General features: G+C 44.2%; 1 protein-coding gene across 3 annotated transcripts; it reads right to left on the bottom strand.

The window, feature by feature from the left end:
• Nucleotides 1-37: 37 nt before the first annotated feature.
• On the bottom strand, nucleotides 38-4,557 carry LOC139421889 (transmembrane protein 150C). 3 transcript variants are annotated; one of them, XM_071173018.1, is made up of 10 exons: nucleotides 4,258-4,557; nucleotides 3,633-3,769; nucleotides 3,418-3,457; nucleotides 3,147-3,228; nucleotides 2,997-3,050; nucleotides 2,870-2,902; nucleotides 2,714-2,781; nucleotides 2,224-2,351; nucleotides 1,354-1,531; nucleotides 38-1,099 (listed from the first exon to the last, which is right to left on the bottom strand). In XM_071173018.1, exons 4-10 carry the CDS (start codon nucleotides 3,218-3,220, stop codon nucleotides 891-893), a joined length of 744 nt encoding a protein of 247 aa, XP_071029119.1. In that variant the 5' UTR covers nucleotides 3,221-3,228; nucleotides 3,418-3,457; nucleotides 3,633-3,769; nucleotides 4,258-4,557; the 3' UTR covers nucleotides 38-890. The 3 variants fall into 3 exon arrangements, with proteins under 3 accessions (XP_071029119.1, XP_071029121.1, XP_071029122.1); XM_071173020.1 differs by lacking the exon at nucleotides 3,633-3,769; XM_071173021.1 differs by lacking the exons at nucleotides 3,418-3,457; nucleotides 3,633-3,769.
• Nucleotides 4,558-11,685: the final 7,128 nt, after the last annotated feature.

The raw sequence follows: 11,685 nt of genomic DNA, 5'->3' as shown, positions 1-11,685 counted from the left end.
GTACAACACTAAGATGCATTTGTCTGTTATGCTTGAATGGTAATGATAAAGCCTAGTGTTGTACTAAGAAATGTGAAATAGACAGAACACTAAAAAAGGTTCCCATGACTTGTGTTTAATGGGTGCAACAGTGATATGGTTCAAAATGGCATCATTGTACCTGGATGATAATACTACTGTACTACTCATCTTCACAGAGAAGCTGAGGTTGGCTTCATCACAAACTGTTGTCTGTCTTAATTCAGGTTAAAAATAGAGGGAGGTAGACAGACGGACAGGAAATAGAGAGAACGCAGCAGAATACCTCTGTCGGTAGAATGAGAAGACTCAAAATGGGAGTGGTGATGACTCCCATCACACATTCTATTGAGGATTTGGCTGCATTCGTATGAAAGGAAGGTCAGTGGGGTAGTGTCACTATCAATCTGAGATGAGTTATCTATCCTTCTACAACTCACAGCTACATAAAACAGCCATCTTCATGCACATCCATCTTCAATTAAACCATTTAGCAACTTTTAGCGAACATCCCTGTTACTGTTGATGAGTTGACAGATAATGATGCCTTTGTGCTCATGGAAAGAGTTTGTTGCTTTTGAAAGATCACCTCAAGGTACAGTAGTAGTAGAAAGACAGTCGTTCACAGGCTGTGTTCAAACAGGCAGACATGCAGTAGTTTTTGACTAACTCTTCTTCAGTAACTAACAGACAAACTGGAGCCCTTACAAATATGTTAATTTGTAAATGATCCCCAACTGACAACCACAGGCAAGCTAACTGTTTTGTAGTACGCCAAAGCTCTATAGCTGGTTCTGTCCTCCGGAGCCGCCCTATAGCTGGTTCTGTCCTCTGGAGCTGCCCTATAGCTGGTTCTGTTCTCTGGAGCCGCCCTATAGCTGGTCCGACTGGTACTCTGACACCTCGGAGAAGGTTTCTGAGAGGCTGAGCGGCGGATCGCGGTCGTCGGTGCAGACGATCTCAAAGTGGTAGTGTCTGAACTCGATGGCAAAAGTGGCGAGGAAGCCCAGGAAGAACATGACCAGCGCCCATTGCGCCCGCGCCGCGTGCATGTGAAGACGTTGCGCCATCAGGGCAAAGTCTGAACGGGGTGGGGGTTAAGGGTCAAACAAACACTACAAAATGTACTTTCAAAATGCTTAATTCCTTGCTTCCTCTTTCATGGTAAACACTGATTTAACATGGCTGAATAAGTGAAAGAAAGGTTTCCACCACTACAGATGTATCCAGCCAACATACCCATAGTAATGCACTCACTGTACCGTAAGTCTCTTTGTTTAAAAGCGCCTGCTAAGTGACAGAGTGAGTCCCTGGTGCAAGCCAGAGGAAGGATACAGAGCAGCATGCAGGCGGTGACAGCCCCTGACAGTAGGAAGCGAGGGATGCCCGCCCTCCGGCCCTCGTTCCTCAGGTTGACCTTCAGGGTGATGACAGATTGCACCCAGCAGAACAACGTCCCCAGGCCAAACGTCATGGACGTCCCAATGTTGTGGAGCTCCTCGTCATTTGACAGCTGGACCAGACACATTACAGACAGATGACAGACATGGCCCTGCTACACACACTGATAAAAATCTGATTATCACTGAAAACCAAGATGAGGTTTTCGTAGATTTTGTCAGTGGTTCTCAAACGTTTTGGGTCTGGATGTAGGGGCTAAGGGTTGTGTAAGACTAGTGACTCCTACGAAGTACGCCAGGGACAGTCTAGGGCAGGGCTTTCCAACCCTGTTCCTGGAGAGCCTACCTCCTTCGTGCCAACTCAAATTTAGTGCACCTAATTCTAATAATTAGCTGTTTGAAAAGCTGAATCGGGTTAGTTATAACTGGGGTTGGAGCGAAAACCTACAGGGGTGTAGCTCTCCAGGAACAGGGTTGGAGCGAAAACCTACAGGGGGGTAGCTCTCTGGGAACAGGGTTGGAGAGCCCTGGTCTAGCGGTTAAGGAAGTGTTTCCCAAACTCGGTCCTGGGGCCCACCCTGGGTGCATGTTTTGGTTTTTGCCCTAGTACTACACAGCTGATTCAAATAATCAAAGCGTGATGATTAGTTGATTGATTGAATCAGCTGTGTAGTGCTAGGGCAAAAAACTAAACATGCACCCCTTTGGGTCCCAAGGACCAAGTTTGGGAAAGGGGAAGTTAGGGACTAGGGGAAGTGTCTAGGGGCTGAAGGTTTATTTTCTGGACAGAGCCAGCGACTCCTACCTGGAAGTTTCCCACCAAGGTCATGCCGAAGCAGGCCAGGGACAGGGCCACCAGACTGCCAATATTGAGCCAGGGTTTATGGACCCGGGGCTTCAGCTGCAGGTATCTGAGGACACCAATGATGAACCCTGAAAGGAGAAGACCCATAAGGGATCTCTCTGGTCTGGTAGTCTCTCTAACCATTTCATTCCTTGTACTGGGGACCCACAGGGTGTGCAGGCTTTTGTTGCTGCTCAATACTAACCTCATCAATAACTGTTTGTAATGAGCATTACATGTTCTGCTGCTGGAACTGCTGACTGTAAATCCATCCAAATCAATAGACAGTACTTCCCCATTTTATAATATGCATCCTGTTGTTTCTATTCTTGTCTCTATCGTCCATCTCATATCCGGCCATTATTATGGTACAATGTCCAAGGTTGACTATGTTTTCATGTACATGTAAACTTTATATGATAGAAGATAGGAGAACATGCATCAGGCTTACCTACGAAGGCAGCCAGGTTCATGACCTGGCTAAAAACACAGCTGGCTGGGGGAGCATTGCCTGCAATGCTGAGAGAGAGAGAATTGTATTGACAGGAAGCAGGAATCCTAGGTAAAGATCACTAACCAATTAGGTTGGTACTCATAAGCTGTGTACCTTATATATGGAGGGGATTTAGTTCCAGATCGCCTGTGAAAAATTGCATCTAATGTTTAGAAATAGTGCATGGTCATAATAACTGGAATAACATATTTCTACGTTCTTCATTTATATTCCACCTTACTTGTATTCTGAACTCAGGGGTGTTATCTTCTCATCTTCAACAGCTATAAAATACCTGTAACCAAAGTAATTTATGTTAAAGTCACACGCAGCTGTAAAGCCGAATGGTGCGTGAGATAACTGAAAAGATCTGGAAAAATAAGACACTTACACAACCCAGAGTCCAGCGGCTGTGAAGAGAGAGTACATGATAGGGAGAAACGTCCAGGGACTGCACTTCCTCATGGTGTCTCCTGTAAACAAAAACCATTTTAAACATCTCCACTCCCTGGCAATGGTGAGACAGGAAATGGAAGGAGGTAGAACTGTTTTAGAACCACCTGCGGCAGAACATGTAAAACCTGTCCTGAGATGTTTGAGGGAATTACTGTAACTCAAAATAGAAGTACAGGAATGCTGTTCTGTTCCAATGCCACACTTACGAATGATAAGACCAAGCCAAAGTCAGGTCCGGGGGTTAATCTACAGAAGAAAAACACAATATTATGTGACCTGGTTTTACAATATGAGACTGCAGTTACCTCTTCCGGATTAACCTAACATTGAATGGCTAGTAGCTTGCTAGGCTGTTACAACAATTAGTTAACGTAAGGCTCGTGTAATTAATTGCACTTATTAAAACCTTGAATTAACTGACATGTAAACGGAAAGGTGTATGTATCTAGAACCAGAATAATTTCAGCACTGGATAGCGGCGAAAAGCCCATTGGGCCAATGTTCTGCAGCCGTTGATTTCAGCACCACTGCTACTGGACAGCTCCCGTGTCTACAAAGCTGGGGAATGCAAATTGCCAAGGACGACCAATAAAACACTATTTATTACAGCCACTCAGTACAGCAACAGCAACAACAATCACTCACTGACAGTCAATTTGCACGTGCATCAGATTGAGCCAAGAAAATGTATATTTTTGTGATGATTGCATAGATAGGTGAATGTGTTTGCCTAGTGCATAGCCTTGAATGAAAACGATGTAGCGAGCATGTAGGCCTACATTTTACATTCTACCGCGGGCCGGTTAGGTATTTAACACCTACCCTGTCAATATGTTATGTAATTTCTACCATGATACTTTCACAACAGCGACAGATTGACATGTAGGTCACTGATAACAGCTCACTTTCCCAAACAGTGTTTTATTGTATTGTTCCCCTCAACCTTTAAAATGGAGGATACCTTCCCTTCCCTAACTGGCTTCCCCAATCCCAATACCCCCCCTCTATCTGTCTCTGATCAATCGTCAGACAGAAAAATGCAATACCTCGTTGCCAGCCAGCGCCTGTTGGATTTAGATTCCGTCTTCTAATTTCATAATTGACTGAAACACGCAGTTTTGTTATCAGTCGTAGTCACAAATGGTTATATAAACATGTGCCCGAGAGCACTAAATCCGGAGATAGTGAAATGGAGTGTGCAGTCGCGATCATACACTGTGGCCATGGGCGAACCTTTTCTTTGCAGCACTGAATATTTAGGCGAGCGAGGAAAGAGCCTTCTACCGTAGGAAAGAGCAATAGCAGTAAGCCTCGTTTCCAGCATGTAAACTGTCCTATCCTACACTATAACCTATGTGACATGATAGTAGGCAACCTGTAGCTGCTCTGCTGTGGACACTTCACTAAGAGGTAGGGTGCATTCAGAAAGTATTCAGAACCCTTCATTTTATCCAAATGTTGTTACATTACAGCCTTATTTTTTTTTAAATCCCCCCTCATCAAAGTACACACAATACCCCATAATTACAAAGCAAAAACAGTTTTTTAGACACTTTTGCAAAAGTATTAAAAATAAAAAACTGAAATATCACATTTACATAAGTATTCAGACCCTTTACTCAGTACATTGTTGAAGCGCCTTTGGCAGTGATTACAGCCTTGAATCTTGGGTATGATGCTACAAGCTTGGCACCTGTATTTGGGGAGTTTCTCCCATTCTTCTATGCAGATCCTCTCAAGCTATGTCATGTCGTATGGGGAGTGCACAGCTATTTTCAGGTATTTCCAGAGATGTTCGATTGGGTTCAAGTCCGGGCTCCTCTCATCAAGGATCAAGCATCTCTCTGTACTTTGCTCTGTTCATCTTTCCCTCGATCCTGACTAGTCTCCCAGTCCCTGGCACTGAAAAATATCTCCACAGCATGATGCTCCCACCACCATGCTTCATTCAGGGTCTGAATACTTTCCGAATGCACTGTATCTGGATTTCTGGTTTATTCAATTATGCTTTATTCAATTATGCTAATGAAATAATGCTACCATAATAGCATCATGTTACGTTGGCATGTTGTTCATAGAAGAAAAACATAATGGATCTTCTGTGATTCAACTGAAAAAGCAAATGAATAAATGTACCTCGATAAATGTACCTCGAGGAATTGGGAGGAAAATCTGCTTATTTTCCAGGCAATAAACATAAACACCAAACTTTCATATCCAACAGTTTATTATTGAAAAAGCCCTCTCTGATGAATGGCACAAAGTCAACTAACACACACATGAAGTATATCTATAAAATAATTTATCTTAGCTATAATAATGATGATGATACACATACCTACATATAGTTGAAGTCAGAAGACTCCACAAATTTCTTGTGAACAAACTATAGTTTTGGCAAGTCGGTTAGGACATCTACTTTGTGCATGACACAAGTAATTTTTCCAACAATTGTTTCCAGACAGATTATTTCACTTATAATTCACTGTATCACAAATCCAGTGGGTCAGAAGTTTACATACACTAAGTTGACTGTGCATTTAAACATCTTGGAAAATTCCAGAAACTGATGTCATGGCTTTAGAAGGTTCTGATAGTCTAATTGACATCATTTTAGTCAATTGGAGGTGTACCTGTGGATGCATTTCAATTTGTATTTGTAGACCTCCACAAGTCTGGTTCATCCTTGGGAGTAATTTCCAAGTTGAAGAACACCATCCCAACTGTGAAGCACGGGGGTGGCAGCATCATGTTATGGGGGTGCTTTGCTGCAGGAGGTACTGGTGCAATTCACAAAATAGATGGATTCATGAGAATGGAAAATTATGCGGATATATTGAAGCAACATCTCAAGACATCAGTCGAAAATGGGTCTTCCAAATGGACAATGACCCCAAGCATACTTCCAAAGTTGTGGCAAAATGGCTAAAAGACAACAAAGTCAAGGTATTGGAGTGGCCATCACAAAGCCATGACCTCAATCCTATAGAACATTTGTGGGAAGAACTGAAAAAGCATGTGCGAGCAAGGAGGCCTACAAACCTGACTCAAGTTACACCAGCTCTGTCAGGAGGAATGAGCCACAATTCACCCAACTTATTGTGGGAAGCTTGTGGAAGGCTACCCAAATGTTTGACCCAAGTTAAACAATTTAAAGGCAGTGCTATCAAATACTAGTTGAGTGTATGTAAACTTCTGACCCACTGGCACTTTGATGAGAGAAATAAAAGCTGAAATAAATAATTATCTCTACTATTATTCTGACATTTCACATTCTTAAAATCAAGTGGTGATCCTAACTGACCTAAGACAGGGAAACTTTACTAGGATTAAATGTCAGGAATTGTGAAAAACTGAGTTAAAATGTATTTGGCTAAGGTGTATGTAAAGTTCCGACTTCAACTGTACGTACATTCAGTTACCTACACATCAGATTAATCATATACATCACCTCAGCCAGATCCAATCATCACAAAGGAAACTCCACCATACTCTGTGTGTCCCCCCAATAAGGGGGGACACACAGCTAAAACAACTAAAACAGCTAAAACAACTAAAACAGAAAAATACAGTTTAGGCTATTGATATAGACCCAGTATAAAGCCTGCAGAAGACAGGTACAGAATACAACCAAAACAAATACAGTCCTTCCACAACTGAGAGGAAAATACAAGCATATAACACAAGCTCAATTGTCAAAGATACTCTGATATAAACACAGTACCGTTGTAATAGCTAGAAGCACTACGTCAACGCTAACGCTCACTATACATAACAGTAGAGTGAAATTAATATTTCCAATGAATCAAATGGATAGATTCAAAGTTTGGTAGATGCTCTCATATCTCATATAGCTTTTTGTCACATTCTGTCTTGCATTTAATTAAATCTGAATTACTCCCACTATAAAGTACATCATGACAGAGTGACAGACACGTCTTCCTGAGAGTAGTGATGCGGTTTTGTGTTATTCAAACAGGGGGATCCAAACTGATTCAAACAGGGAAACCAAACGGATTCAAACAGGGAAACCAAACTGATTCAAACAGGGAAACCAAACTGATTCAAACAGGGAAACCAAACTGATTCAAACAGGGAAACCAAACTGATTCAAACAGGGAAACCAAACTGATTCAAACAGGGAAACCGTATTAACATTCTATAGTATCAGTACGCTTCATGAAGAGTTGGATAAAAACGAATAGCTTCTGAGAATATTCCAAGCACAATCTAACCCCATTATGGCTGCGTTTACGCAGGCAGACAAATTCAGATATTTTTTCCACTAATTGGTATTTTGACCAATAACATTAGATCTTTTCACATCAGATCTATTGCAGATTTGATCTGATTACAAAAAAATAGTGCAAAGAATTTAAGAATGTGAAGTTGTCAACCTGTTTCAAGCTGAAGTAAATATGGAGAATGAACATTCAGCATACAGAGTAGATAAGCTAACTTATTTTCCATAATGAGTGAAAGTACAACATCTATAAGTATAAGGGCACCTGTTAAAAATATTCATTTTTTAAATTATTGTTGGAGATGAATTCATCACCATTGAAGCAACAGTTACTCAACTACCCCTGCACATTGTAATTTTGGTACTGACACTGAGCCTGTATATACCCTTTGAACCCTTTGGAATTACCTGGATTTCTGCATAACATTTTATCTGATCTTCATCAAGTCACAACAACAAACACAGTCTGCTTAAACTAATAACACACAAACAATTATACGTCTTTATTGAACACACTGTGTAAACATTCACAGTGAAGTGTGGAAAGTGTATTTGAACCATTGCATTTAATAGCTGGTTAACCCTCCTTTGGCAGCGATAAACTCAACCAAGCGTTTTCTGTAGTTGCGGATCAGACCCGCACAACGGTTAGGAGGAATTTTGGACCATTCATCTTTACAAAACTGTTTCAGTTCAGCAATAATCTTAGGATGTCTAGTGTGAACTGTTCTCGATGTCATGCCACAGCATTTTAAATCGGGTTGAGGTCAGGACTCTGACTGGACCACTCCAGAAGGCGTATTTTCTTCTGTTGAAGCCATTCTGTTCTTGATTTACTTCTGTGTTTTGGGTCATTGTCCTGTTGCAGCACCCAACAGCACCCAACCCTGTTGTCAACTTCTGTTGAGCTTCAATTGGCCTTACATTCTCCTGCAAAATGTCTCGATAAACTTGGGAATTCATTTTTCCGCCGATGATAGCAAGCTGTCCAGGCCCTGAGGCAGCAAAGCAGCCCCAAACCATGATGCTCCCTCCAACATACTTTACAATTGGGATGAGGTTTTGATGTTGGCATTTTTTTCTCCACACATAGTGTTGTGTGTTACTTCCAAACAACTCAATTTTTTTTTTTTTTTTTGAATTTTACCCCTTTTTCTCCCCAATTTCGTAGTATCCAATTGTTGTAGTAGCTACTATCTTGTCTCATCGCTACAACTCCCGTACGGGCTCGGGAGAGACGAAGGTTGAAAGTCATGCGTCCTCCGATACACAACCAACCAAGCCGCTGCTTCTTTAACACAGCGCACATCCAACCCGGAAGCCAGCCGCACCAATGCGCCGGAGGAAACACCGTGCACCTGGCCACCTTGGCTAGCGTACACTGCGCCCAGCCCGCCACAGGAGTCGCTGGTGCGCGATGAGACAAGGACACCCCTACCGACCAAGCCCTCCCTAACCTGGGCGACGCTAGGCCAATTGTGCGTCGCCCCACGGACCTCCCGGTCGCGGCCGGTTACGACAGAGCCTGGGCGCGAACCCAGGACTCTGATGGCACAGCTGGCGCTGCGTACAGCGCCCTTAACCACTGCGCCACCCGGGAGGCCACAAACAACTCAATTTTAGTTTAATCTGTCCACAGAATATTTTGCCAGAAGCGCTGTGGAACATCCAGGTGCTCTTTTGCGAACTTCAGACATGCAGCAATGTTTTTTTTGGACAGCAGTGGCTACTTACGTGGTGCCCTCCCATGAACACCATTCTTGCTTCGTGTTTTACGTATCGTAGACTCATCAACAGAGACGTTAGCATGTTCCAGAGATTTCTGTAAGTCTTTAGCTGACACTCTAGGATTCTTCTTTACCTCATTGAGCATTCTGCACTGTGCTCTTGCAGTCATCTTTGCAGGAGGGCCAGTCCTAGGGAGAGTAGCAACAGTGCTGAACTTTCTCCATTTATAGACAATGTCTCTTACCGTGGACTGATGAACATCAAGGCTTTTAGAGATACTATTGTAACCCTTTCCAGCTTTATGCAAGTCAACAAATCTTAATCTTAGGTCTTCTGAGATCTCTTTTGTTCGAGGCATGGTTAACATCAGGCAATGCTTCTTGTGAATAGCAAAACTCAAATTTTGTAAGTGTTTTTTATAGGGCAGGGCAGCTTTAACCAACATCTCCAATCTCGTCTCATTTATTGGACTCCAGGTTAGCTGACTCTAGACTCCAATTAGCTTTTGGAAAAGTCATTAGCCTAGGGGTTCACATACTTTTTCCAACCTACACTGTGAATGTTTAAAGGATGTATTCAATATAGACAAGAAAAATACAATAATTTGTGTGTTATCAGTTTATTAAGCACACTGTCATTGTCTATTGTTGTGACTAAGACGAAGATCATATCAAATCTTATGATTGATTTTTGCAGAAATCCAGGTAATTCCGAAGTGTTCACAATTTTTCTTGCCACTGTAGCTTGCGTTCTCATGTTTACTTTATAGTATTACTTTATATTATTACTTTATATTTTTACTTTATATCATTTTGTCACGGCTTCCGCCGAAGTGGGTCCCTCTCCTTGTTCGTTCGGCGGTCGACGTCACCGGTCTTCTAGCCATCGCCGCTCCACCTTTAATTTTCCATTTGTTTTGTCTTGTTTTCCCACGCACCTGGTTCACATTCCCTCATCAGACTAAATGTATATTACCCTCTGTTTCCCCCATGTCTGTGTGTGGAATTGTTCTTTGTGCAGGCTAGCTTCAGGCTAGCTTGCGCTAGGTTTGTTTCAAACCTAGGTTTGTTTGTTTTGTTTAATCCGGTTCATGTTACCGTGGTTGTGCTTTGTGCTGCCTCGCCTGTGCCTTTGAGCCAGGGTGTATATTAAAGTTCTCCTGTTATCACCCATCTCTGCTCTCCTGCGCCTGACTTCCCGGCAACCAGTCACTCACCCCGTTACAGAATTCCACACCTGTCGTAGAGGAGCGTGTCCTGGAGCACGTGGCGATCTCCACCCGGCTCCTTCGAGACGTGAGAGGGTGTCCGCCCTCGTCTCGTGCCTCTCGGGGAAAGCCCTGGAGTGGGCTAACGCCGTGTGGGTAGAAGGAAATGCGGCACTGGACCACTTCAAGGAGTTCACCCGCCGCTTCCGGGCAGTCTTCGACCACCCGCCCGAGGGTAGAGCGGCGGGTGAACGTCTCTTCCACCTGATGCAGGGGACGAGGAGTGCCCAGGAGTTCCGGACCCAGGCAGCCTGAGTGGGATGGAACGACAGGGCCCTAATCAACCACTATCGCTGCAGCTTTCGCGAGGATGTCCGTTGGGAGTATGTCTGCAGGGACACCACCCTCACCTTTGACCAGCTGGTGGACCTGTTCATCCGGCTGGATAACCTGCTGGTCACCCGCGGACGTTCAGACGCGGCTCTGTCGGTTCCATCTCCCAGCACCACTGCTCCGGTGCCTATGGGGCTGGGAGGTGCTGCGCTCAAGGAGGCCGGAGAGGGGGCCTTCACGTGCACCATCTGTGGCCGCAGAGGTCACACTGCCGGTCGGTGTCGGGTTGGTTCCTCTGGGGGTCGAGACAGCAGGCAGAGCGCTCTGGCGTCATCCCAGGTGAGCTTGCACCATTCTCACCCAGAGTCCTCTGTTGCCCACCTGTTTTTGCAAGCCAACTTTCCTGAGTTTTCCCCGCATTCCCAGCATAAGGCGCTCAATGATTCAAGCGCAGCTGGGAATTTTATCGACAGAGCATTCGCCCATAGTTTAGGGATTCCCATTGTTCCAGTGGTTAGGCCCTTTCCAGTTCACGCGTTGGACAGTCGACCATTAGGGTCCGGCTTTAACAGGGAGGCCACCATTCCTTTTGTCATGGTGACCCAGGGAGAGAATCAGTCTCTTCCTCATTGACTCTTCTGCGTTTCCCGTGGTGCTAGGCCTTCCCCGGTTAACCTGTCATGACCCCACTGTTTCATGGCAACGAAGGGCTCTCATGGGGTGGTCACGAGAATGCTCGGGGAGGTGTTTGGGGGTTTCCATTGGTGCTACTACAGTGGAAATTCCAGACCAGGTCTCCACCATGTGCATTCCCCCCGAATATTCCGACCGCATTTCAGCCGTGCGTAATTGGCCGACTCCCACCACGGTAAAGGAGGTGCAGCGTTTTTTAGGGTTTGCCAATTACTACCGGAGGTTTATCCAGGGTTTTGGTCAGGTAGCGTCTCCCAGTACCTCACTGCT

The sequence above is a fragment of the Oncorhynchus clarkii genome, chromosome 12, assembly GCF_045791955.1.
Source record: "Oncorhynchus clarkii lewisi isolate Uvic-CL-2024 chromosome 12, UVic_Ocla_1.0, whole genome shotgun sequence".
Classification (NCBI taxonomy): Eukaryota; Metazoa; Chordata; class Actinopteri; order Salmoniformes; family Salmonidae; genus Oncorhynchus; species Oncorhynchus clarkii.
This window is presented reverse-complemented; position numbering and strand designations above follow the sequence as displayed.

Bases quoted from the DNA above. Each gene is read 5' to 3' on its own strand.
- LOC139421889 (XM_071173018.1), bottom strand. From the start codon at position 3,220: ATGAGGAAGTGCAGTCCCTGGACGTTTCTCCCTATCATGTACTCTCTC. The intron at 1,532-2,223 runs GTAGGAGTCGCT...TGTCTGGTCCAG, and splicing joins CCTTGGTGGGAAACTTCCAG to CTGTCAAATGACGAGGAGCT. The intron at 1,100-1,353 runs GTATCCTTCCTC...CACCCCGTTCAG, and splicing joins CACCGCCTGCATGCTGCTCT to ACTTTGCCCTGATGGCGCAA.